This window comes from Phragmites australis, chromosome 21, assembly GCF_958298935.1.
Source record: "Phragmites australis chromosome 21, lpPhrAust1.1, whole genome shotgun sequence".
NCBI lineage: Eukaryota > Viridiplantae > Streptophyta > Magnoliopsida > Poales > Poaceae > Phragmites > Phragmites australis.
Window position 1 is genome coordinate 1623619 of NC_084941.1, and position 24863 is coordinate 1648481.

A 24863-nucleotide genomic window follows, 5' to 3' on the forward strand; every position below is an offset into this window, starting at 1 on the left:
TTGCGCGTGGTCAATGTTGGACGATTGATGATATCTAAGCATGTCCATGGGGCTAATCGTTGATTAGACCTAGGTAACTGATCAATGTTTGACATCTCGATGTGCGCGCGATCGATTTAACCTAAGCTTGCAACATTTTCTGTCCGTCAAGCTGCTCGAAGAAAAATACTAGAATCCGTCGCCAAAGTCGAATGGAAATACGGCACGACCTCTCGTGACGGTGGGAGGAGCATATCGGCGTATGCAGCAGTAGCATGCGTGATATCGCTGTGCACATGGTTCACTAGCAGCAACAAAGAAAGATAGGGCAGTCGATGGCAAGATTTTGTGGGATAATAATGATAAGCTTGAGGCCTTTACAGGCCAATCACTAAAGAATTTTTGACTTGAAACTGAGAGCATCATTCGCAACTTGGAAGGAAGGCTCAGCAGCGTACTCGCGTCGTGGCTCCCGTTTCCTCAGCTTCACCTTTTCGTTTCATGCTGGTTGGTTGCCGGGCCAAAGAAACTTGGTTGAACCGAGGATTCTAGCATCCTGATGGAAGCGGACAAGCTAAGCAATAGATCTTATGTTAGCAGAGGGTAGTAGCTAGAAGAAAGCAGTGGGAAATAGAGAGAATTAGAGATAGGATCGGTAAATCAGAGATGTTCGATTGCCGATTTCACGAGTTCTGAGAGGAAAACGCGCGTTGCACGCGGAGGAAGAAAGAGGTTCTGTCCAATCCTCCCTATCCTCCCAGCCGGCGACAGCTATAATGAGAGACACGCTGCTTAGACACGGCAGCCACACACACGCACTAGGCTAAGCCCACTCGCTATTACAGAACCCATTCGGGCCTAGCATATTTAGGATTGCTCAACTTGGCCCGGCTGCTCTTCTTCCTGGTCAGCTCCCAGCTCTTTTCTTCCTTGTCGCTCTGTCCTGCCGGGTGTGTAACAACAGCTCTGACATTCTCAGGGTCTTGAAATCCTGCTTGACCCCAAGCAGAAGCAAAGGGAAAAGCTTGATGAAGCGCCTCAGTATCCTCCCAGGAAGCCATGGCCTCCAGCATTTGAGACCACTTGATCAACACTTGGTGAATTGGCTTGTCCCCCCCCCCCCCCCCCCTTCGAATGACATGGCGCTGCAAGATTTCCTCTGGAACCTGAAACTGGACAGAAGCGTCAGGAAGTACAAGCATTACCTGGTTAGTACCGATGGCCTTCTTGAGCTGAGAGACATGAAAGATGGGATGAATTGTACTGTCAGCAGGAAGTTGTAGCTTGTAGGCAACAGTTCCAATGCGCTCAAGCACCTTATATGGTCCATAGTATTTGGAGGCTAGTTTCTGAGAAGATCGATTGGAGAGTGAAGTTTGCACATACGGTTGGAGTTTAAGGAATATCCAATCATTCACCTCGAAGGATCTTTCAGATCTTGTCTTATCGGCTTGCTGCTTCATTCGAGAAGGTGTTGTCGGATGAGTTGTTGCATGAGTTGACGGTCGGCTAACCAAACTCCAATGTTTGATATTGCAGAATCACCCAGAAAATCAATGCCAAAGTGGCGGGGAGGATGACCATACAATACCTCAAAGGGAGAGCGCTACACGCGGAGGAAGAAAGAGGTTCTGTCCAATCCTCCCTATCCTCCCAGCCAGCAACAGCTATAACGAGAGACACGCTGCTCAGACACGGCAGCCACACACATCACTGGGCTAAGCCCACTCGCTATTACAGAACCCATTCGGGCCCAGCATATTTAGGATTACTCAACTTGGCCCGGCTGCTCTTCTTCCTGGTCAGCTCCCAGCTCTTTTGGTCAGCTCCCAGCTCTTTTCTTCCTTGTCGCTCTGTCCTGCTGGGTGTGTAACAGCAGCTCTGACATCTTAGTACAAGTGGAGGCCAGATGTAACTCGGCTTCAACAACGATAGATAGAGCACTCTCTCGCTACTTGTCTTTCCTCTCCCTTCTACAGTAGAGAGGTGAACCCGAGGCGACTTCTCTTCCACCTCAATTGGCTTGGTCTCCCCTCTCCTTCGTTGTTTTTGCCGACGCAGGAGGAGAGGAGGCCTGCTCCTCGTTGGTTGGCTTGTATGTACCATATAGGTTTCTAGTTGTAGCTCTAGATCTCAGAGGTTAGGTCTTTTCTGTCGACGGCTTGATGTGGCGACCATTTGGGGTTTTTGCTTCCTTTCGTGGCCTTTTCGGCAACGATGCGAGTCCTAGCATCCTCTCCGACGATGCGGCATTGAGGTATGTACTATTCACTCTAATGGATGGGGCGGAGCCAGATCTACTCACCTAGGTGGAGGTTTGCTTTAGCTTCCTTTGGGTTGGTTTATGGCAACGTTGGATTCTTTTTCCGGGTCGGTGACTTCGTCAGCGGCGTCGGCTTACTGCCTATCGAAGTCAACAAGGATGACGGCCGATATGCTCCAGACGGTGGATGTCTTGCGGCTTTTCAAAGTTGGATGTCTTGTCCGATGGCTTGGTTTGGGCTTATGATTCCCGATCTTCGCAGTTCTTCTCCACCATCGGTGGTCCGACGAGCAGCGCAAGGATCGGTCTTGAAGATGACCTTGTCGTGCTTCAATGTCTTTTTCTGTTTGCCTAGGTCTTACTTGCAAAAGGTTCTAATGGGAGAAGGGGTTGTAGTGGGCCTTCTTGTAATTTCAACCTTCTCCAGGGAGTGTTCTGCACAACAAAGGGTGTAAGCACCATGCTTTCAAACTAATATAAACTGGCTTCTTGCCCCTTTCGCATAAAAAAAAGACAAACTAAGCAATAGTAAGTACTTCACGATTCTCTTGTCATCATGGCGGGTCCTGTTCTAGGCTAGTGATATAGAGGGGGTGAAGGCAATGGCCTGTAGAGAGGGCATGGCGTTAGTAGGTGAATAGGCTCCTCAGGCAATTCTAGAGTCTGATTGTACTTTGGTGATTCAATATGTATCACTAGGAAATAACCGTAGGCATCCATCTTTCTTCATCATCCATGAGCCATTGGAAGCGGCATGCCAGCTTTCTAAAGTCATTATGATTCATATAAAGAGGAAACAAAATTTAGTAGCGTACGAGCTTGCCCAGCAAACAAAAGATCTATATGTCATAGTGCACTATGGCGTGGTTGACCACCAACGTTCGTCGAGCAATTTAGTTGCTCATGATTATAATCTAACTTTGAGTAACTAATAAAACGTCCTCCTTACACGGAAAAAAGTAGTTCACTATTACTACTAGTAGTGTCTTGCTGCACTAGTAATTGAATAATTGTGAACGCGAATGCCAAGTAATTCCAGTCCCGGCATTGTTTACCTAAGATCTGATTTCCTTGGGCAGGGCATGCAACAGTTGCACAAGGAGCACAAAGGTTGGAATCTCCAATTCCACATTCCATCAGAATCAGGCCCGTACAGAGTGTAGGACAGCTGAAACGCGTTCCCATTTATCCCGTGGCATCTCCTGGCTGCACGGTTTGAGCGGTGGGAATCGAACTTTTGCTAATGATCTGGTTGCTGAATGCCTTGTTTTCGCTTCTGAGTTCTTACCGAGAGAGGCTACTTGCCGAGTGTAAAACAAGCAGAGTGGGTTCTGCTAGTATTGTATTTTTAGGGTAAGTTTCACTTTTACTATATATTAATATACTTGATGTACTTTGAACTATTTTTAACAAAAACTTTCGTCTCAAACTATATATTTGATTTTAATTTTTTAATTTGTATCGTGTTTAAGGAATTGATCTTTGACCGTATTCATATGATGAATAGTTTTATCCATCTCTGCTTTACTTATACATCTGAAACGGTGGATTACTATTTTCAGATTGAGCTTTCTTCCTCTCACTTTAGCAACCTGAGGCTAAATAAAAACATATAACAAATAATGAATCAAGATGAAGAAAGCTTAGGCTAGAAACAACCATTCATCCTCTAGTTGAATATGTAGAGTTGAGATGGATGAAACTATTCATCATATAAGCATGGTCAAAGATCCAATCCTCATATGCAATGCAAACTGAAAGATTAGCGTAAAATATATAGTTAAAATGACATCAATTTTTAAATATGGTTTAAAGTGCGCGTAGTGCATTAATGCATAGTCCAAAGTAAAATTTGCTCAAATTTTTAAAAGGAGTGGGACCACACGTCAGCAAGCCATTTGCTTGTCACGCTCTTAGTGGGTCTGCTCAAAGAAAGTTATGGGCTATCCGGCCCGATACGACGTGTACAGGATCTCCACGCGCAGAATCTTTTGGGCCAGGCTGTGTGCGTGTGTTGAAGTGGACTCAGCAATACGCAAATTTTGCAGTGTTATGAAACTGCGTGTCATTGATTGGTTCAGTGTGTGGCGCAGTGATTTGTGAGAGGAAATCTTTGGTGTAAACAAATAAATAGATGTAAATGTATAAACAACGAATACCGTCCGTTTGATTTTTATCTGAAAACTGTGATTGATCCCACCAGTGGAAATGTTAATTTGTAGAAAATTATCGTGCGATCACAAAATATTGTGAAATAACTTTTCTAGTGGAACAGTGAGATCAATAGTAATCTTCAGATAAGGATCCGACGGAAAGTATTCACTGCTTGCATATTTACACTTATTTGCTAGTTTGCACCAAAGATTTCACCTTGTTGAGTGGCTTAGTGAGTTTGTTTGAACAGCGCAGAGGCTTGAGAGTGTATCTGCTGCAGGATGAACATGGAACGTCGATAGATGCGCTCGATTTCATGATCTCCAGGTGAGCCTTATCCTGTTCATGCCAAGCCTTCCATAGCTAGACATGTCACTCACTCACTATCGCTGCTTACTTAGCTGAACCCTTGCTAACTTTTGAATCCAACCTTTTAAATGTCTACTGCTGTACCGTTCCTTTGTCAAACCACACGGATTGCCGGATTGGTTCTATCAGTATGTACTCTTGAGAATGCAGAAATCTTATCGAATTGTTAGTTTCTGAACCACTGAGAAGCTTGTCTGGGTATGGTACTCGTTTTTCAGGGGCGTTGAGAAGTCTGCCCGTAATGTAAAATCTGACGCATACGCTGCTGTGGTATGTCATATGTGCCATATGTTTCTGACATGTTTTAGTCATCTCTTGTCGTTTGTCTAACGTTAAAGTTTTTTTGCCAGAATAAAGTTTTTTATTTGGTTGCAGATGATTTTGGAGAGATTTCTCATCATCTGGTCAAGTGGCTAAGATTGTTCTTCCTAGGTAACCCGAACTACAGGACAAGTTAATATCTCAGTTTAGGCGAGATGCTGACATTTAGGAAGGCACGTGTTCTATTAATTACTGTAGACTGTGGACAGCATATCTATTGTAGCAGCTAACTTCAATTGATATTCAATCTTATCTGTTGTGCTACACTTGTTTATTCGAGATACCTTCTTTCTACTGCACTAAAATCACAAGTTTTTTTTTTAATGTGATCCAGATTGCAAATTGAGTGACATTTGTTGTTGTTTTCATAATCAACTTTTTGTCTGGGTTTTTAGCAAGGCTTTTTGTCCGGATTCTCATAATTTACAGCTCCTTGGGAGCAAATTTGTGATATATTTTTAGCTTCTTAGCCTTCTATAGCTCCTTATCAGATGGTGTATATATGTAGTTTCCATCATGATGACCATGAAGAATTGCTCAAAATTAGTTTGAACTGTCCAAGTTGGCAAGACAAAAGGTAATTTGCAGCAGTCCCCTGTCCATGCAACAAATATGCCCTTTTCCAACTCGGTACAAGTGATCTACCTTTCCTGTACCTGCATCAATCATGGTTGCTGCAGGCAATGTTTATACATATCAGTATACAGTGGAATGCCTGAGCCAAAATCGTCAGAAGTAATCACGAATCAGCCGATCTGAATCGGCTGTCCACGGGACGATGAAGCATCTCAGATCTGTGCAGAAAAGAATCAGTACAGCTTGCTGAATTCAGTGTCCTGTGATGGTTCACCAAGCCGGGGGAAGAATGGATCCCTCTCAAGCGTCGTCTGCAATGAGTCCATCATCCTCACCACAGATGCCCACAAGAATGGCGCAGAGCAGAACGCATATCCAAAGACTGCCAAAGCCCTCACAACACCATCATTATACCATGGGAATGCCATAACAAAGAGCATGGTGACAATTGCGAGCCAGGTCGTGAGCACAGCAAGCGCCGGGAGCAGGAAAACATTGATCACTACCACTGACAAGGCGAGTGCACCAAAGAGGTAGATAGACCAGCCCATGATCGGGTGAACTGTGCGTGGGACTACAAAGAATGGGATGGCATATGCAGCCACCATAGCCACGATCGCAGTCAACTTGATCAGCCACTGAACCAGGGCACTTTGCTTCTCAGGCCGCCGGTTATAGCACAGTTTTGTCATCCCTGGTTTTGCTAATCTGGTGAGGGCTATTATCACTATGTACATTAATACCTCCATCAGGATCACTGGCATTTCGGCGGCATACCTGTGAAATGTAAGAAGGAAAAGGTTAAATGCACAGCACAGTAAACGAATTTTCTGTCTGTTCAAGTACACAATTTGCTTCAAGGTTGTTTTATTTGACTTACCCAAGATCGTCCCAGCGCTGCTTGTGCCAGGAAAGACCCAATGGCAAGATTGGCCAGGACCACCAGTACCAAGGTTTAAACCAAGGGGCACTGGGGAATGTGATCACACTGTTTGGCCCGCAGGGGACATGCCAATGTAGCTTGAGATCTGCAATGTTCCATGAAAAGAGTGGTTAAAATCTTTGGAAGCAAGAGCCATAAGCAAGTGGGTTGGTATTGGAGTTGTGTAGCTGTGGACTAACAGTAGTAGGATGCATCCATTTGATAGCCGAGAGGAAGGCGATAAGTCCCGTTGAGCTTTGTGCCATTCTCAGGTGGGTGAAACATTGGTTTATCAAGCAAGTCTGGGTAGCAGCCGACCAGAAATCCTTGGTCAGCACCATCAGAGTTGTCACGACCAATTTCGAGGTCATGAAGCATGCCCTTGAATACATCCATAGAAGGCTGCAAATTGAATAAGTTACCTATGTCAGTCTACTTCTTTGCCATTACAGATGTCTGAACACGATATTCAGGTGTGTAAACTTAACAGGGATCAAATTATTGATGGTAGCATTGTATTTGTATAGCTTCCTGCTGAAAAATATTTCGAGTGATTCCAGAGAAATGTATGACTTTTGAGGTCCTAGTGGTTAGGCGAGTAATCATGTCAAATTGTCAATCATGCATATTAGCATAAGGCGTTCACATTTCATCTATGGGAGTCAATGTGTACTCCATTTATTAGTTATTGTTCAACAGCCTTACGACCATTTCATGGCACCATTAAAACAGCTATATGTACGGGAAGACAGAGTCAATTTAGAATATGTATTCCTAGACTAAATAATATATGTAGCCTGGTTCAAATCACATAGCTCTAATCAACAAGTCCAGATCATTTCAAGCAAAATGCCAAATTTTGAGCTTTTTGGTGGACAGGTGATACAAATTAGAAACAACAAGAGCTGGGGTCATACCTGGAGCACGAAAAGACCAGTGTGGAAATAGCATGGGTTGATGAAAACAGCGCAGAACTGTCCACACTGGAAGAGCTCGTCGGTGTTCTGGAGGAAGATGTTGTCGGAATCAATCATGACGACACGCTCATAATCGACCAGGCTCCACGCATAGAGCTTGTTCAGCGTCAGCTTGAACCTCCTGTTGATCCCTCCAAGGTTGTTCTCATAAGGATTCTTCAGGTTCTCCACTATCACCACCCTCATGCCATCCTCCTCCCTCCTGTACAAAATTTTCCCATTTATCATCAGAAAGTGCCGCATTTTAGTTCACATTTTTGCAGTACCAACTATTGCAGTAGTGAAACAAATATTCCTTCGAAAGTAAGTAAAACAACTACAATATAACCGGTTTAAAAAAAACAAGTACAATATGTTTTGTTGACCTGTGTGAAATGACCAGGCCATGATTGGGAGGGAGAAATCACCGATTCAAATTAATAAGTTGTTATTGACTTTCAAATAACCAAGAAGGGCATCTGAACTATGAATTTCGTCAGGCAACTGCCAAGAACATTTATTTTCTCAGAAAAAAATGTACTGCGCAACCACTCTTTTTTTTTTAATAAGAAAGGGGGAAGTTGACAAATGCAATTGGACACCAGCAATTAACAACTTCAAGTTGCCACCATAGCCAGCAAACCAATAGTCAAGGCTTCAGAGCCTGTGCACCCACAACAGCATCATCTTTGATTCTAGCATAGCATGTACTAACAGCATCTGGCACCAGTAAAATAAAATGACAAGAACACTACAAGACCAAACTCTGCAAGCAGTGCACATCTATCTTCATGTGAAGACTCCAGCTACTACTCATGACTTAGAACAAATAAGGTAGCAAGAAGAAGATTCCTGTCTGCAGGTAGGCTCCACCCCACTTCCCTAGCCTGAAAATCATCAAGCTGTCAAGTACCCAAAACACCCCTCCTAGTCTTCGCCCCTTCAGTTTCTCCGGCCCAGATAGTACTGGAAAGGAATGCTTGCGTTGCTTAATGAATGAATTGATTAATTAGTAACCACTAGCAATCAATGGCTTCAACCTTGGATTAGCGATTGGCTGATTAAGCAGCGGGAGGCCAACAATGGGGACGCGGCGGAAGAAGGCGAGTGGGTGCGACTCACATTGCGCGGACCCAGTCGCGGGGCACGTCGGCGGAGGCGATGAGGACGCGGTCGGCGTCGGCGCCGACCCGGGCCAGGGAGCGCATCATGACGCGCACGGCCACGTAGAACTCGTAGTCCCTCGGCGTGCCCATGTACATCATCGCCGCGTACGCGTGCCGGTGCCGCGCCCGCCCCTGCAGGCCCCTCTGCTCCCCCTCCTCGGCCGCCGCGGCCGACGCGAGCAGCAGCACCGCCATGAACGCCGCAAACCGCCGCTCGGCAACCCGCGGCGGCCCCATCGCTGCCGGCTGGCGCCTGCCCCGACGACGACGAGGGCGAGGAGGAGAGGCCGACGCGACGCTGACCAGCAAGCGCCGCCTCGGCTCGCAAGCTGCTGGGCGCCTGTTCGCGTCGCTCTCGATGCCCCCCTGTCTCAGCAGCGCGTTCACGTGTTGAGATCAGAGGGGAGAGATGCTCGATGCTTCGGGTTGGCAAAAGCAAAGGAAGAAGAGAGAGAAAGAGAGAAGAGAGAAGGAGAGAGAGAGAGAGAGAGAGAGAGAGAGAGGAGGAGGAGGAGAGAGGCCGGCCGGAGTAGCAGATGCTTTTCCCCTTTGTCTCGGTTCCGACTTCCGAGTACGCCGCGCGGCACGCCCTTGTGTACGTACGTGGCACGCGGGGTCGGGCGGAGGCAGGGCTCACCTTCCAGCGATGGGGTTGGGATGCAAATTGGTGAACATAATTGTACTATCAATTCTCTTTAATTTAACTAATAATACTATTTTTATCAAACTAGTTCCGCACCTATGCTTTGCACGTCACGCGGACGCACGTGAAAGTCGCGGGAGCCACGGGAGACCCACATCAGACGCGAGACACGTCAGACGCGAGACGCTAGAGCGTCGGAGACGCGGGACGCAGGAGACACGAGCGGGAATTGCAGACGGCAGACCACGCCGGAGACGCGAGCGCACCGGAGACACGGGACGCGAGCTCACGCGGGAGACGCGAGCGCATGGGACAGGCGGACGACGGACCGCGGGGCATCGAGCAGTAGCAGAACGTGGGACCCATACGGGAGGGCAGACTACGGAAAGAAGTACTACGTGCTTTTTAAGTAATAGAGATTAAACAAAATTTTAAAAAACTAATGTAACTAATTAAACTAAAAAAGATCTTTAGTATATTTAGGCTCGTTTGGCAAGGCTTCAGATTCTTATAGAAACGTTTCGGTTTCAGATTCTCGCTGGAAACGTTTCTCTGATGAATCACCTTTAATTTTCTGAAAACGTTTGGCAGAGATTCTGGATTCGGATTCTTGAAGAAAAATGACCTGAGTGATTCTCGAAACGGGTGAAACACTATTTTAGGTGATTCTCCTCGTAGTGTTAAAAATGAGAAACGTTTCAGGTGATTCAAGGTGAAACGTTTCACGTTTTGGTGCATTTTGCAAGGATTCTAGAGAATCATCGGAGAATCTGAAACGTTTCTTTCAACCAAACGAGACCTTAGATTCATCAATTTGTACCCTAGCTACAAGTGTGTGAGTGGCCGTGACTAAGAGTTTGTTTATTTTCACTATAGATCATAGGAAATAGCTTTTGTAAGTTAAAGTGGAAACAAACGAGCAGCTTTTAGGATTCGGATTTCACAATTCGCTTCCTGGATTGTCACAATCCCATAATCCGGTGGAGAACAACTTTTGACATATTGTGAAATCTATGCAAACCGACGTGGGCATGAATTTTTGATATATTTACCCACCAGTACCATTATAATCTCGACAGCGAACCGTTTTTCCCGTCTCTCTTTCCACGCTGGGGACGCATCCACGACGTGCCTCCATGCACGTCGTCCCTCCCCTTCGCCTGACGAGAAAGGGAGTCGCCTCGCCACCATCTCCCCCTCATCGTATCACACCTCGCCGCGCCGCCGCCGCGCCCCTTCCCTCCTCCACACCACATCCACCATTGTGCCATCATCCCCAACCTCTCCATCCAGCTCTCGCCCCCGTGTGTCTCCTTTTGCGTCTGCTAACGTAGTGGCCCTTCCTCTGCATACTGAGGTGTGTAGATGCTTGTGCGCGCACGTGTTTAGCTTCGACCTATCACTGACGCTGGTTTCACCACAAGGCCTAAGTGCAGCTGTGCGGCCTCGCCGCCGCCGAGAACCCCCTTGTTGGACTTGCCATTGAGCACAGGTGCTATAGGTGCCGCCGATTGGCTGAGTTGTCATTGGAATCGCCGTCGACAAGGTCTTTCTGCAACGGTCGGGCTCTCCGTCGCTAGAATCGTAGTCGAGGTCCTAGGCATCAGTGGACTTACCGAAGCTCCTAGGCGGCTGGATAGCTCGGAGTGGAGCTAGGTGTGATGGAGCTCGCGCTACTGCTCAGTGGTGTGCGTCTAGAGCAATGAAAGAAGAGAGAGAGGGAATAGACAGGAGAGAGAGGTAGGATAATGACCGAGGAAGAAGAAAGCTAGTTAATGTTTGGTATCGTGTGTACTAGTGCGTTCATTTTTCTTATTTGTATTCTTGAATTTTTTCGGTGGTTCAAGAGTAGTCTAAATTCTTTATAAAATAGGGACTAAAAAAATTTGTATGAGGACGTTTCAGACTTTTACCATACACAAACAGCAATCTAACTCACTCAGAATTCGGTTATCAAACAGCCCTCAGATTTTTAATCCTCAGCTTTACACAATCTAAAATTAAAAAACTGCTTTTCAGAATACACAGCTAAAACAAATAGGCACTAAATCTAAAGGTAACGCCCACTTTTGAGGAGAGATTCATATTAAATAGATAGATAAAAAATTATAAGATATATAAAAAAAATTAATAAATAAATAAGTATCCCATAAAAACTATGAACAAACAAAATAAACCATACGCACTCGAGAACATTCAAAGTTGCATTTTCCGTCTCCTTTGCATTCCATCGGAACGCTCCCTTCCTTCCTTGCGGGTGGCTTGTGAAACGCGAAGTAAAGACGCGTTCCGCGGCGCTTGGGTAGGTTTTTTCTTTTTTTGATGATAAGACGCTTGGGTGGTTGGGGTTGGGGTTGGTGGGAGACGGCCCGGATGTACTGGAGCACCCGTTCTACTCTACACGTTTTGCTGCAAGTGGCAGCTCCACTGCAGCAGGGCTGCTTGACGCATGGAGCTGCCGCACTGCCTACCCCGTTTTGATTTTTGGACCTTGGTTCTGCGAATGTAGCAACTTTTACCAGATTTAGCTAGTGTTTGGATGGACTCGAAAATTTGGATAAATGTGGTCGCTCTGGTTTTGGTAACTACAGCTCGTGTGGGGCTTCATTTTGGGACCACTACGAGCTAAATAGCCCTGGGTCCAGTTCTCGGGACGGCCATCACCTCTGCCCGGTTCCTGCCGCCCTTGCCACTATCGGTCCTGATGCAGGCCTAGCTCGGTCCCTTTCGTCCACGGCGCCACGGGTTTGTGCGTGTCCGCACGGTATCGAAAGCGACGAGGAACGGCCGCTCCGTCCTTGGGAAAGTACCACCATTGCCATCGGGGAAGGGAATGGATCACGACGACGGCACGCGCTCCGCTGCTTTTCGCGGTACACCTGCGTGTTCTTCCAAGGCTGCATCACGTGTTTTTTTTGGATAAGCATGTCCGGAATAATCTCTCCTGCCATGCCATCTTCGTAAAAGGGACAAAAAAGAAAGAATGGACATGTATGGATTGGATGGACCTGGACCATCTGGTGCCCGGCGGCCAAACAGCACGACAGGCCACCATGAAACCCATTGCACGAGCTGCTCTGCCTCTAGACTAAGGTCAACTGATTTCCTTCGCGACCTAAATTTTTGTTAGGAAAGGATTTTCATTTTCTCTAACGTTTTAATGGTTTCTCTTTATAGTTTCTATCACGAAGGGATTTTTGAAGTCATTTCTTTCAGGACGGGATTCTTTCACATTTTCCTTCTCGATTCCGCTCGAAGATAAGCTGTTGAAGATGAGAGAAAATAAATTAAATGAGAATAGGAAAGAAATCAAAAAGAGAACAAAATGAAGGAAATATGGTTAGAGATGATCTTAAATATTGCGAATTGATCGCTTTCCTAACTGCCTGTAGCAGTTATATGTTGTTCTGTCTACTGGGGAGACACCGCCAGTTTGGTAGCGATGTCTCCAAAAGACACTATTTAACTTGTATATATTCGCAACATCTACGTATTCGCAACATCATAATACAATGAGAATAATTAATTCATTAAATTCTTAAGTTCAATCTCTCCTAATTATTCTTTATTCTAGTAATAAAAGAAGCAATTGCAAATTTGCTACTGTTTTAAATTATTATTGTAAACTTGCTATAAAAAATACAACCGAACTGTCAATGACATCCTTATAAAAATAAAAAATCAATAGCAAATTTACAAATACCCCATAATAAAAATAAAGTTGTGCAGGCGGGCAGGCGACTGAAAGAAAGCTTGTACCACCACTTCCTTCTCGTGTGCCCAGGAGTAAGCGTTAAACTTTTCTGCGACAGATGGTGCCGCATCAACGTCATTAGACGCAGCTTGGAGGCAAGAGATAGACGATGATCGCTCGTAAACTGTGGTGGGGGCGAGGACACTTGTTCTGCAAGAGTCGACCGCAGTGTTTGGCTAAGAGCGGTGACGAGGCATATCGAACCGGCCAAAGAAGAGCATATGCTCTCTACTTTTATAAAAAGTTAGCAAGTATACATGTTAATAGTATGACTAGTATCATTATAATATTTTTTCACTATAACATTTAATTAAAAATTAGTCTTTTAACTTTTTATGAGATTAGTATCATTTAATTACAAAACATATAAAGTTAAAAGAAAGAGATAAAAAAATATATTAGTAGAAGAGAAAATATTCATTTATGCTCTAAACTTGTACTGAATCGTATATATGTATTGGTTTGATTATATATATTTTAATTAATTGTTAAAATCATATGTCAAATACAAGCGGTCAAACCAAAATTAGAATAAATTTACCGTGATTGGCCTGGCCTCCTCTTGTGCTTACAGATACGATACGAATGCCGCCGCCGATGAAATCGTGGATATGTAGATTTGTATGTACTTGCAGGATCGGGGACACGGAAGCTTAGTTATCGTGTGATCTCTATCGCGTTCTGAGGCGCCATCATCGCTGGGAACAACGGGAAACCCGGTCGATCGAGGTACCAGTTCCCCATCGAGCGACGAAATCAAGCTCGTGCAGCAAACGCTGTGGCTGGTTATTATTCAGCAGGACAAGATGCCAGAGCACTCGATCTGTGCCCGTCGTGACATTCTAGCTGCTCTGTCTCTACCGATACGGAAATCCACCTAGGAGGTAGAGAACATGCCTGTCGAGCTGCTGCATCGACTGCCCAGCGGGCAGTAGAAAACTCCGGGCATACAACCATCGTGTTACTCACCGGTTCACGTTGGTTGTGCCTCTGTAAAACTGGCGTGTAGTGCCCGGCGGCGGTGGGCGGAGGAGACCAACCGCGACCATCGATTCCACCGTGCAGCGTAACTAGCGACTCGGGCTTTGCTGCCGAGGGTTGCCGGTCTTTAGGATCTCGTTGTCATCTAGGCGGTCCATGTCCAGCTGCTCGCTTTGGAAACGCGCGCGGCACGCTCCTGCCTTGTCCACTTCCCTGAACGGGTACACGAGCGCACGCGCCACGGCCACGGCGACCGTGTCCAGACCGAAGCGCGCCCCGCTGCTGACTGGGTCAGCGCGGAAAACATCTTTGGTTGAGAAGCGGTTTCTCTGAGCTGTGGCTGTCCCCATCTCCGTTATTGAATATCTGTTCAAAATGTATATGATTATAGATATATTTAAGCTGTAATTAAATAGGATTTAGAATAAAGTTGTAGTCGGATTTTTTTTTACGCCTATAAATATTGAGCACATCATATAACCGCGTTGACGACAAACGGATCATATGAGAGTAGCGTTCGTAATCATACTGATGATATAAACAAGATGATCAAATTTAATTAAAAAATATCGTGTATTATACGTTGATCTTGTACTTATAGATTTTTCTGGTGCTTTCGCTAAAACCTGACATCCCTCGTCTCGCGCCCTTTCTTCGCGTATGAAGCTCGCCGTGCTGCTTTGTTGACTGGGGCCTGGCCACCTCTCAGTCCACGCAGAGAGAACTTAGCAACAATTGCAGTCACGGATCAGGGACAAGACGAAGGCGCCTATGTATGTACCTCATGGACTTTGACTCCAAAGTTCTGATTAGTCACTCATGCCGAGGATTAGGCCTTTGGCCGAATCGTCGACAAGTCATCACGGCCTTACTGACAGTCCGACGTACTGATGCATGCATGAAAATTCTAGCGCCGTAGAATGTGATTGGTTATCTGAATGGATTTTACTTGTATATATATACGAGGCTAGTATAATTTGATATAATATTTGAGATTGTGATTGATTGTTCGTATAAAAATAATTTTATGGTATTAATAAGTAGGTCTGTATGTACGAGCAGATACAACCATTTATTCGAGCTCACCTCCCGAGCCAAATTGGGGACATATATTTGCATCACCGAGTCAGGTTGGTGTTGAAAAATAAGGCACTTTTAGATTTAATTTAATTCATAAATAATTTATAAGTGTAAACTGATAAACTAACATGTTCATATCGTCAGATTATATATATATATATATATATATATAGGAAAACTAGTATGTACTCCTGGGTGTATGTACTCCCACCTCTCATATACCACTTTTACACGTGTGTTATACTTCTTTATCACTTTAAATATACTTCATTAGTAATTATAAGATACTACAATACAAATCCCACGAAAATTTTTATGAAATTCCATGATTTTTATCATAATTTGCGTATATACTTCTTTTATGTATAAAAAAGAGTATATAGCAAAAATGAAAGGCTAACATTGAATTTTTTTTTTCATACAACTCATATTAGAGTATCTTAGAATTAGTATTAGAGTATACTAAAAATGATAAAAGAGTATAAAGTGTTTGTTTAGGTGGTATATTGCATGTGGGAGTACATACTCCTAGGAGTATAGAATAGGTGTCATATATATATATATATATATATATATATATATATATATATATATATATATATATATATATATATGATAGCATTACATATGGCTAGATCTATTATATTTAAAATTAGGATCACAGGAAATAAAATATGAGTGATATAGTTTTTACGTATCGATAATGTGTTATGAAGATTGTTGAGGATGTAGATTGCAACGTGTTGACAGCATGATCAATCCTGCTGACGATACGTTGAATTTGTTGACAATGACAGCGGGTGGCGTCCAAGCGATCAGAAAAACGGGCCGTGATAAAGAATCTAAGCAGTCGTGCGGAGTGCTTGCTAAAAATCTTATTCGGCCTCTTCCGATACAAGACTTCAAGAGCGAGGGTTTTAAAGAAGTCTTGCTCTCCCGGTTGCTGATGCACACCGATACTGGGATAGAGTAGAATACAGTGGCAGCGCAACAACAAGAGGAATAGGTAAAAAAAATCCTAATTCTTATATAGACTCACGTAATAAAAGCGTTTTTAAATTAAAAGCTACTCTCATTAGTAGTCTATTTTCTTACTCCAATAAGATGAGAGTCCTTATATATATAGGTAGAAAAATTCCTCACCTCTACCTCTATTAATAATACAGTAGTAATAGAAGATGAACTTTATCATGAAACGTCTCTCCACGATATAGACATTTAAGATTTATTAAGAATTATTAAAATTATATAAACCTTTATAATTCTAACAGTTATAATAATGCATATAAACCACTAAACATATATCTACTTAAAACTATAGGTATCTATGGAACCAACGTCCGTTCATATTACCAACCAATCACATCCTTATATGGATCGCTGGATAACGCCACAGTGGGTTCGTTTTACTTTCAGAATCAACGAAAGGCTCACCGGTTCAGGCTTCGTCTGCCGAACAAGCCTATATTCGCTACGGCGACGGCCGATCCACGCAGGGAAGAGAGGACTACGGGCTGCTTGCTGATCACAGACGCTCCCCACGAAAACTGGAAAGAGACTGCTCGAGGTCGACTGCCACCAACTTTGTTGCTCATCTTTGACGCCACAGAGGAGATTCAGATCTAGACGTCTAGGCGGTGGTGATTGGTGACCATGGCAGCCGTTTCGCTGCCATGTGCCAAACAAACGTGCGATCGTCAAACTCCCCGACTCCATCGACCGGTCCCACTATGTAGCCAGCCATCGACCATTGCATCGCCTGATCTAGAGGGAGAGAAATTTTATAAGATCGGGTCTTTCGGTGAGACCCGTGTAGTATTTTGACACGTGTTCTCACGTGTGCAGGTATGTACGTACGCGTGCTGTGCGATTATGCTTGTACGGCGTAGTTGAGAATCTCATCGAGATCTTACGCGTGTGGGTCTCATAAAATTTCTCTCGGATCTAGACCAGTACTCCGACCATTAAAGTATCTAGCTATGCTAATATTATTACTGGATCGATAAGGCCAGTCATGCCGTCGTAATCAGTCTAGATCATATGCTTGTATGATCAATTGCTAGATAAGATGGCAGTTCGAGACCTGGGAGAAGCGCTTGGATCTGGTGGCGCTCCTATATGTAGGTGATGACTGACCAGTGTTCATGTAAAGGATATAAAAATGCTGAAAACCTAAGGAGCTTCTTATGGCCATAGTTAACTAAGGGCACAGCTAGCAGGATTAGCATCAACATATTCAGGATCTGAGGTCGATTGAAGATGGCACCTAGCACAAGGTCAACCAGCCTAGAACACTACGCACATGGGTGTGCAGTGAAATAATCAGTCGGAGATTCCTGTTTTGTTCTTTGTTTTCCTCTGTTCCTTTCGAGGATCCCTATTCTTGATCCGGCAGTCACAGTTCTTACTCCTCACAGAAATACGGGAGTGATAAAACCTTCACAAAACTGAAAAGGTGCATTTTTTACACTGGACTTGATTCTTTTTACCCATTCAAGAACGAAAAGTGCAATTTCGCCAGAAATTTGGCGTTGGAATTCCTGATGACATTTTGATTTTTTAATAATTGAATATAATTATTGGTGAAAGAAAAAATCTTACACGAACAAGTGCGACGAGATCCTCTTTTAGAGAGGATGCTTAAACTTGAAGAAAAAGTGAAGAAAAAGAAAAACTCATGTGTTTTTTTTACCAAAAGATTAGTCCTCCAAAGCTCTTTCAACCGCTCAGACATCCATCCCTGCGCTCGCTCGCGGCGGATGCACTATCAAGACAAGAAGGAACAACACAAATAAAAAACGCTCGACTGTGGCATAATTAGTTCAAATTCTTTCAGAAGCGAATGCTTTGGAATATTCCATTTTTGTAGCAGCCACCGCTTCAGATCCTGGGCCTTAATCCGTATTTTCTCATTCATGTATCACAAATGGATCTATCTACAGTAGGATTTTTTTCCTGATGGCCACAGATATGTATTTATAGTGTCAAAATAGGTGTAAGTATATAAGTATGTTCCTTATAGAGATAGTGGCATATGTTATCACTATATCACAGAGACCTAAACAAACCGCTAGGCCTTAAAAGATGCCAGAGAGTTTCTTACCTCTCTGTGTTGGTGGCTTGGTGGCTCATCGTGTTTGAGTTATTGTCTTAGTGACTTGGTAGCTCAAAAGTTATGATCGGATGAGACTTGGCGACCGAGAGCATATCCTTTGTGGAGCTCTAATATGGACTAGGGGTGGCTTATGTGTCACCGATACCACATGATAAAAATCATTTGTGCCGAGTCTGTCTCTCTACTTTATTTACATTTCCGCATTTATATACTTGTGACTTCCCAAGTCATATCGGCGAGAATGGGATCCATCTCGCTACGAACAACCTCCTTCCAGTAGTCTGTATATGGAGATGCATAAGCTTCTGAAATCGACTTGAGAGTGTCAGCCACAAGGTACATAGTGAAATCATCACCAAAGGATTTTATTATCCTTTGTCTCTTACTACTTTTTGGAGCTTCACTATCCTCCTCCTCAGGAACTAGCTCGAGTAGTTGTTCAGAATATTCAAGTGGTGTGATAGGTTCAAGAATTATCTCAGAGGTTTAACTAGAAGTGTCATGTATATCATTCATAGGAAATATGCTCTCAAAGAAAGTGACATCTCTAGACTCCATAATTGTATCGACTAGCATGTCAGATACTTGAGATTTAACTACTAAAAACCTATAGACAATGCTCCAATTGGCATATCCCAGAAAGACGCAATTTACTATCTGAAGTCCCAACTTGTGCTTTTTAGTTATTGATATATTGATTTTCACCAAGTATCTTCATATGGTTTCTCCCTTCTATTCTTCATATGAGGTTTTCTCTTTATTCTTAGTAGGAACTCTATTTAGAATATGACACGAAATCAACAAGGCCTCCCCCATCACTCCTTAAATAAACCCACAATGTCTAACATGGTATTAACTAGGTTAGGGTGTGATTCTTCCTCTCGGCTACCCCGTTTGATTGGGGCGAATAGGGAGTCGTTCTCTCATAAATAACCCGTTTCTAAAGATAAGAGAAACGCTAACTAGATTCTTGTTTATTAAAGGGACATGCTGCACATTCCTTAGCTACATGATCTTTCCCGAAGTAAACTTTAGATCTACCGTGCCAACACCATGAACAGAAACATGAGACCCATTCTCTATTAAGATGGAAGAATCCTGAACGGCCTGATAAGAAGATATCATTGACTGTCAGCACACACATGTACATTAGCCCCGGTATCAATCCGCCAACTGGTAGACTGGTCCATTGAAAGAATAATAGGTAGATTATCATACAGATTAGTTCCATCTCCAGTATTGCTAATGATGACGTTGACAAACTTGATGTTCTTCCCTTGATTAACCTTTCTTCCTTTGCAGTCTCAACAATCTTTGGCCCAATGGCCAATATCGCTGCACACAAAGCAAGATTTATCATCTTTGTTCATCTTTTTCTTGTTGAAGTTGGTGGTTTGTTTGGCCTTATTGTTTTTCCCTTTGCACTTGCCGTTAGAGGACTGTTGCACCACATTTACGCTAGACTGTCCATCACCTCCTTTGTTTGTGTACATCCTTAGCTCAAGCTTTCTCCTCACATCAAGAGTCACGATCATACTCTCAATAGAAATCTCTTGTCTCTTGTGTTTTAGAGCAGTGGCAAAATTCCTCTACGAGATAGACAATTTGGCAATGATGTCTCCAGCCACAAACTTGTTGGGTAAGGTACACTTTAGGAGCTCGAGTTCTTTTACAATGCACTGAATCTCATGAGCTTGCTCGACTACTACTCGATTATCGACCATCTTGTAGTCATACTATTGCTCCATGATATATAGTTCACTCCTTGTATTTGACGTACCAAATTTTGCATTTAGTGCGTCTCATAACTCTTTTATGTCCATTATGTGTATGCAAGCATCATAGAGATGATCAACAAGAGCACTAAGAACACATCTTATAAAGAGTGTGTTAGCTTCCTCGAACTTCTTTTCCTCATTATATGAAAGAGTTCATTCAAACCTGCCAGACACAACCCATTAGCAGTTGATAGCTGTAAGCTATAGAGTAGCTTTGACCTGCCATCTCTTAAAATGTACACCGATAAACTTATCTGGCCTCAGTGCTTTGGCAAATCCAGCCATCGTTAAATCAAAGTGTCTACAATAAAACTTTTGGATCGTTGAAAATAATAGAATTTTCATATTTAATTTAATTCAATTCCTGATATAACATGAACATGAATAGATGCAGATAATCAGTTATCGATTAGCTCAAACGAGCCCCGCCAATATTCGAGTAAAATCAACTAGAATTTGACCAACCCTAATCAGTCTCGACTACATACTCGAGAAGGATCTTGACTAGCTCACTCGAGAAATATATCAACTAAAATACTCAAGTAGTATATGAACTAGTTCACTCGATTAAACACTTGAGTAGGATTGCAGTGTATATACTCGATAGCGATGTAAGATGAAGAAGCCTCCGTGATGTCGATGCAGTAGGCGATGATGAAGATGACGTAGTCAAAATTGACCACGATGTAGCAGCCGATGTCGATGGTGGCAATGTAGATGAAGAAGCACACGATGATGTAGAGTAAGCAGATCGTGAGCAGTCGCGATAAGCGTTTTTTAAAAACCTTATTCACCCACTCCCGATACAGGATCCCAAAAGTGATGTGTTTCGGAGACCTACTCTCTTTTGTGAGTGCATTGAGATGGAGTTGTCTATGCGCGATGGCGCAACAGAGAGAATTGGTAAAAATCCTAATTGCGAATATGTAACTCGTGTCTCCTCTTTGTGCAACGGTTGACAGATATATATAGATGAAGAGTCACGCGGTTGAGACATATCACGATCAGAGTCGGTTACGCTACCACGATCGTAGTCTTGACCAACACGATTTCCATATATTTATCTGTTTGCCCACGTAGCAAAAAAGAATAAAACCGCAAAAGGAAGCCGGACATACGCAAGCAACTGGACTAGATTTCAGCAAACCATTTCATGCAGGTGCTGTGTGCTCGCACCCTCCACCCATAGTCCGGGCCGACGAGGCGAGCGAACGTGCACATATTCTTCTAGTCCTCTCATTCACACATATTAAGTGGATGGAGAAGAAAAACTTTTTAAGTTAGTCTCTATCCATATCCAGGGCTAAAAAATACACCTCGCTCATATGGTTAGATCTTTAAAGCTTATTTGAAACTATACAAATGTAATAAGCTCATATATTCTAGCACTTGTTACTTATCAATGCATTGTACATAAATTGGACAGAAAAACGACCATTTTGATATAAAACCCTCTAAAAGGTTTGTTGTTGATCGCTGAGTTGAACAGTCGTCAACTTAGTTGTATGGATTGATTAGTGTTTGCTTATTTGCGTAGATAATTCGTAATCTTATTGTCCCTGAGTTTCCTATTGATCGGTCGACTGAAATCTTCCGATCTTACTTTTTTTTAAGGGAATCCAATCTTATTGGTTCTCGTCTCTAGCTGCCGTCATTTAGGTTCGGGCAAGTGGGTTGACATTGAGTGTGATGTTCCACGGGCTTAAAAGTTGCCTCTTCGTATTGCATTTGCATTGTACCACAACTTCGGTGCAAGTGGATGCCCATTCTCAAGCTGGGCCTTGGAGAAAGATGTCGCAGACCCAACGTATGCTGTTCTTGTCTGATTCACTACTTAATGGGCCTTCTAATGGTTCGGTTTTCTGTTTTTAATTTATGTTTCTTCTTTTTTCTGTCTTCTTCTTCTTCTTCCGGAAACTTTCCATCTTCTTGGCTACAATGTGACACATGATTTTTGGCTTCCCGTCAGTATGTATTGTAGCCACAATTGCTTCCGGTTATAGATACAACATACCCTCAAACATCTCACCTAAATAGGCCAGTTTATCTCTCCCAACGTTGACACCTCTCTTTCTTCGGTTCTTCCCGAGTCTGCTTGCGTGAGGGCGAAACGAGAAGAAATCGCAGCGTGCGCATGGCCGAATTGTCGTCTCGTTTTGAGGTCGCGGCGTCGTACGAGCACTCTACGCTCTAAGAATGGCTCTCCTCTCCCTTTCTCCCACCAAACTCCACCATGACATGGCTCCAAAAATCCATATTGAAAAACCTTCTGGCCTCTATATGCAGTATGAAAATATGGTTCCTTCGACGCATCTCGATGGCTGCATTTATAAACTGGCAGGTGAATTTTGCCAACTATTGAGTGTACAAAACGCCAATTAGATTGATATGTAGTTTGATACCTCGAACGCCAACAAACTACAAGAAGATGACCGATTTATAGAAGATGTCAAAATGTGTGCACCTAATGGAAAGAATATGAACCATCTAGTTCCTCTATCATGTCAGGGGAGTGACATGCCCTCACAAAAAATACTTCTTTTCTCCATGATATATCCATTACAACTCGATCTCTTCCAAGTACAAGTTCTTGTGCTATCTCTAGCCAGCCGGTGCACGGTTCTTCCTCTCCTCGAGTGTTTAGGCGGATTGAACAATGCACTGATAGCCAGATAAGTGAAGCTTATATTTATTAATTTATTTATTCTAATTATTATATACAATTGATATTTATCGTCCATGGAGTCCGGCGGCGCCCCGCGCCCGCGGACGTCAGCGTCCTCGCGGCGGCCCTGCGCGGCGGAGGCGTCACGCGCCGGCTCCGGCGCCTTCGTGTACGATGGCATGCGCGCCACTCCACTGTCCACGTCCACGGCGAACTTCACGCGCTCCCTCCGCAAGGGGGCCTCCTTCGCCCAGAAGAAGCCGCTGCCCAGCGCCGATGTCCCGCCGCTGAGGAGCAGCAAGGAGAACAACAGTGCCGGCGAGGACGCCCTCCTGGCGCCGCCGCGCCGGTCGATGCCCGAGCCTGGCGTCGACGCGCGGGGACTGTGGGAGCCGTCGCCGAGGCGGAGGAGGAGCACCGGGTCGGAGGACGCGGCTGGGAGGGGGTCGTCGGGCGCGCTGCGGGAGATGATGGCACGCCGGAAGGAGGAGCCGGAGAAGGAGGAGGCCGCGCACCGTGCGCGCGTGCTGACGGCGCGGCTGCTGCAGTGGCGGTTCGCCAACGCCCGCATGGAGAAGGCCATGGCCCGCGCCACCTCCGCCGCCGAGGTGAGACCGATCGACAACGAGCCATGCATCGCCATGCATCTTGACTTCTTGCTAAATGGGTTGATTTTCGACCGGCATATTTGCATGGCGCATGCGTGCAATGCAGAACAGGCTGTTCTACACATGGCTGCGCGTGGCGGAGCTGCGCAACATCCAGGCGGCGAAGCGCATCGTGGCGCAGCGGCGGCGGCAGAAGCTGAAGCTGGCCCGGCTGCTGCGCCCGCAGCTTCCCCTCCTCGCGTCGTGGGAGCCCCTCGCCAAGCCGCACACCGACGCCACCGCCGACCTCGGCCGCGTCCTCTCGGCCGCCTGCACCAACCTCCCCTTGGCCGCCGGCGCACAGGTGCTTGCACTGTGTACAGCATCACAAGAGTGCGTCCGTGCTTTTTACTTAACGCACAACGGTGCTCTTGCAGGCCGACTTGCAGTCGTTGCACGACACCATGTTCTCCTGCTTGGGCACTGTAAACGAGATCGAAGCCATCACTGACATGTTCCACGCCCCGGTACGCACGCACAGCAGACATTGCGAATCCGCTCAACTTCGGTCGATCACGTTGCTTCCCCGTGCAGGCCGGCGCGACGAGCAGCGCGCTCGGCGAGCTCGTGCGGACGATCCAGCAGGAGTTGGAGTGCCTGGAGGAAGCCACGCGGCTGTCCAGCATCGTCACCGGCTTGCAGGTGGGTGTGCCGTCGTTTTAACCCTCCCCTTGATGTCCTGAACCTCTGGATTCATTGTCAGATACTCCACTGTTTTCTTTTTCTGGCACTGTCCGGCCTGGTCGCTGCCAACACGTACACAGGCCACCGGAAATAGGTCGCACCAGGAGTAGGCATGCGTGTTGAGTTGCTTTCTCTTCTCTCTTGTGCAGATGCAGGAAGTGAGCCTCCGGGCAAATTTGATCCAGGCAAAGCAGAGGCTTGACCTGGGGCTGGGAGTCGTCGTCGTCGTCGTCCCAACTCTTGCAACTTCTGGTTGGTGTTTTTGATCGATCAGACCAGGCAACAGCAGACTACACGCAACTACTCACTCACTATTAAATTAATCGTGATTATTAAGATGCAAGACTTGTTCATCGTGAAGTGGGATCTTCAGCTGATTCGACGTGTGCTTAATAATTAGTCTGTTCTTGTATGAAATAAGTTAGCTGCACCGTGCTCGTTGTCCCCGTTTGCTTGTGTGCTATTCTATTTTCTTCAGGAGCAGGCTTTGTGATTTATTTGTGTGCGTGCGTGCATATTAATGATTGTAACTTGAATTTATTGATGGGTATGCATATATACTTTCAAAATTTGTAATATGAGTTATTCAATTTGATTTATTTATGGGTGTATATGTATATTTAAATTTTACATTTGGACATGTTTTGGACTTTAGACCCAATTGTTGTGAAACCGGCCCCACAAGAGGGGAGGCCGGTTCAGACACGAAGGCTGTCGGCCGTACAACAAGTAGAGGTGGGGCCCACCTAGGTGTCTCCTTCTATTTGACGAAGTAGACAAAGAAAGAGGAGAAAGAGTAGGAGCTAACCT

At 44.7% G+C, this 24863-nt stretch overlaps 2 protein-coding genes across 4 annotated transcripts; one reads left to right on the plus strand and one right to left on the minus strand.

The window, feature by feature from the left end:
• Positions 1–5664: 5664 nt before the first annotated feature.
• LOC133903466 (putative glucuronosyltransferase PGSIP7) lies at positions 5665–9360 on the minus strand. 2 transcript variants are annotated; one of them, XM_062344855.1, is made up of 5 exons: positions 8663–9360; positions 7502–7763; positions 6785–6986; positions 6543–6690; positions 5665–6439 (listed from the first exon to the last, which is right to left on the minus strand). In XM_062344855.1, exons 1-5 carry the CDS (start codon positions 8941–8943, stop codon positions 5896–5898), a joined length of 1437 nt encoding a protein of 478 aa, XP_062200839.1. In that variant the 5' UTR covers positions 8944–9360; the 3' UTR covers positions 5665–5895. The 2 variants fall into 2 exon arrangements, with proteins under 2 accessions (XP_062200839.1, XP_062200840.1); XM_062344856.1 differs by lacking the exon at positions 8663–9360 and adding an exon at positions 8581–8598.
• A 13014-nt stretch (positions 9361–22374) lies between these two features.
• Positions 22375–24643, plus strand: LOC133902887 (QWRF motif-containing protein 7-like). Of its 2 annotated transcripts, XM_062344210.1 has the most exons (5): positions 22375–23330; positions 23437–23673; positions 23747–23836; positions 23904–24011; positions 24203–24643. In XM_062344210.1, exons 1-5 carry the CDS (start codon positions 22797–22799, stop codon positions 24317–24319), a joined length of 1086 nt encoding a protein of 361 aa, XP_062200194.1. In that variant the 5' UTR covers positions 22375–22796; the 3' UTR covers positions 24320–24643. The 2 variants fall into 2 exon arrangements, with proteins under 2 accessions (XP_062200194.1, XP_062200193.1); XM_062344209.1 differs by having other exon boundaries at positions 23747–24011.
• The last annotated feature ends 220 nt before the right edge of the window (positions 24644–24863 follow it).

Coding starts and splice junctions, on each gene's coding strand:
- LOC133903466 (XM_062344855.1), bottom strand. CDS start 8,943: ATGGGGCCGCCGCGGGTTGCCGAGCGGCGGTTTGCGGCGTTCATGGCG. Junction 7,764..8,662: donor CGCGACTGGGTCCGCGCAAT/GTGAGTCGCACC, acceptor AATTTTGTACAG/GAGGGAGGAGGATGGCATGA. Junction 6,987..7,501: donor CTGGTCTTTTCGTGCTCCAG/GTATGACCCCAG, acceptor TTCAATTTGCAG/CCTTCTATGGATGTATTCAA.
- LOC133902887 (XM_062344209.1), top strand. CDS start 22,797: ATGGAGTCCGGCGGCGCCCCGCGCCCGCGGACGTCAGCGTCCTCGCGG. Junction 23,674..23,746: donor CCTTGGCCGCCGGCGCACAG/GTGCTTGCACTG, acceptor GTGCTCTTGCAG/GCCGACTTGCAGTCGTTGCA. Junction 24,012..24,202: donor GCATCGTCACCGGCTTGCAG/GTGGGTGTGCCG, acceptor TCTCTTGTGCAG/ATGCAGGAAGTGAGCCTCCG.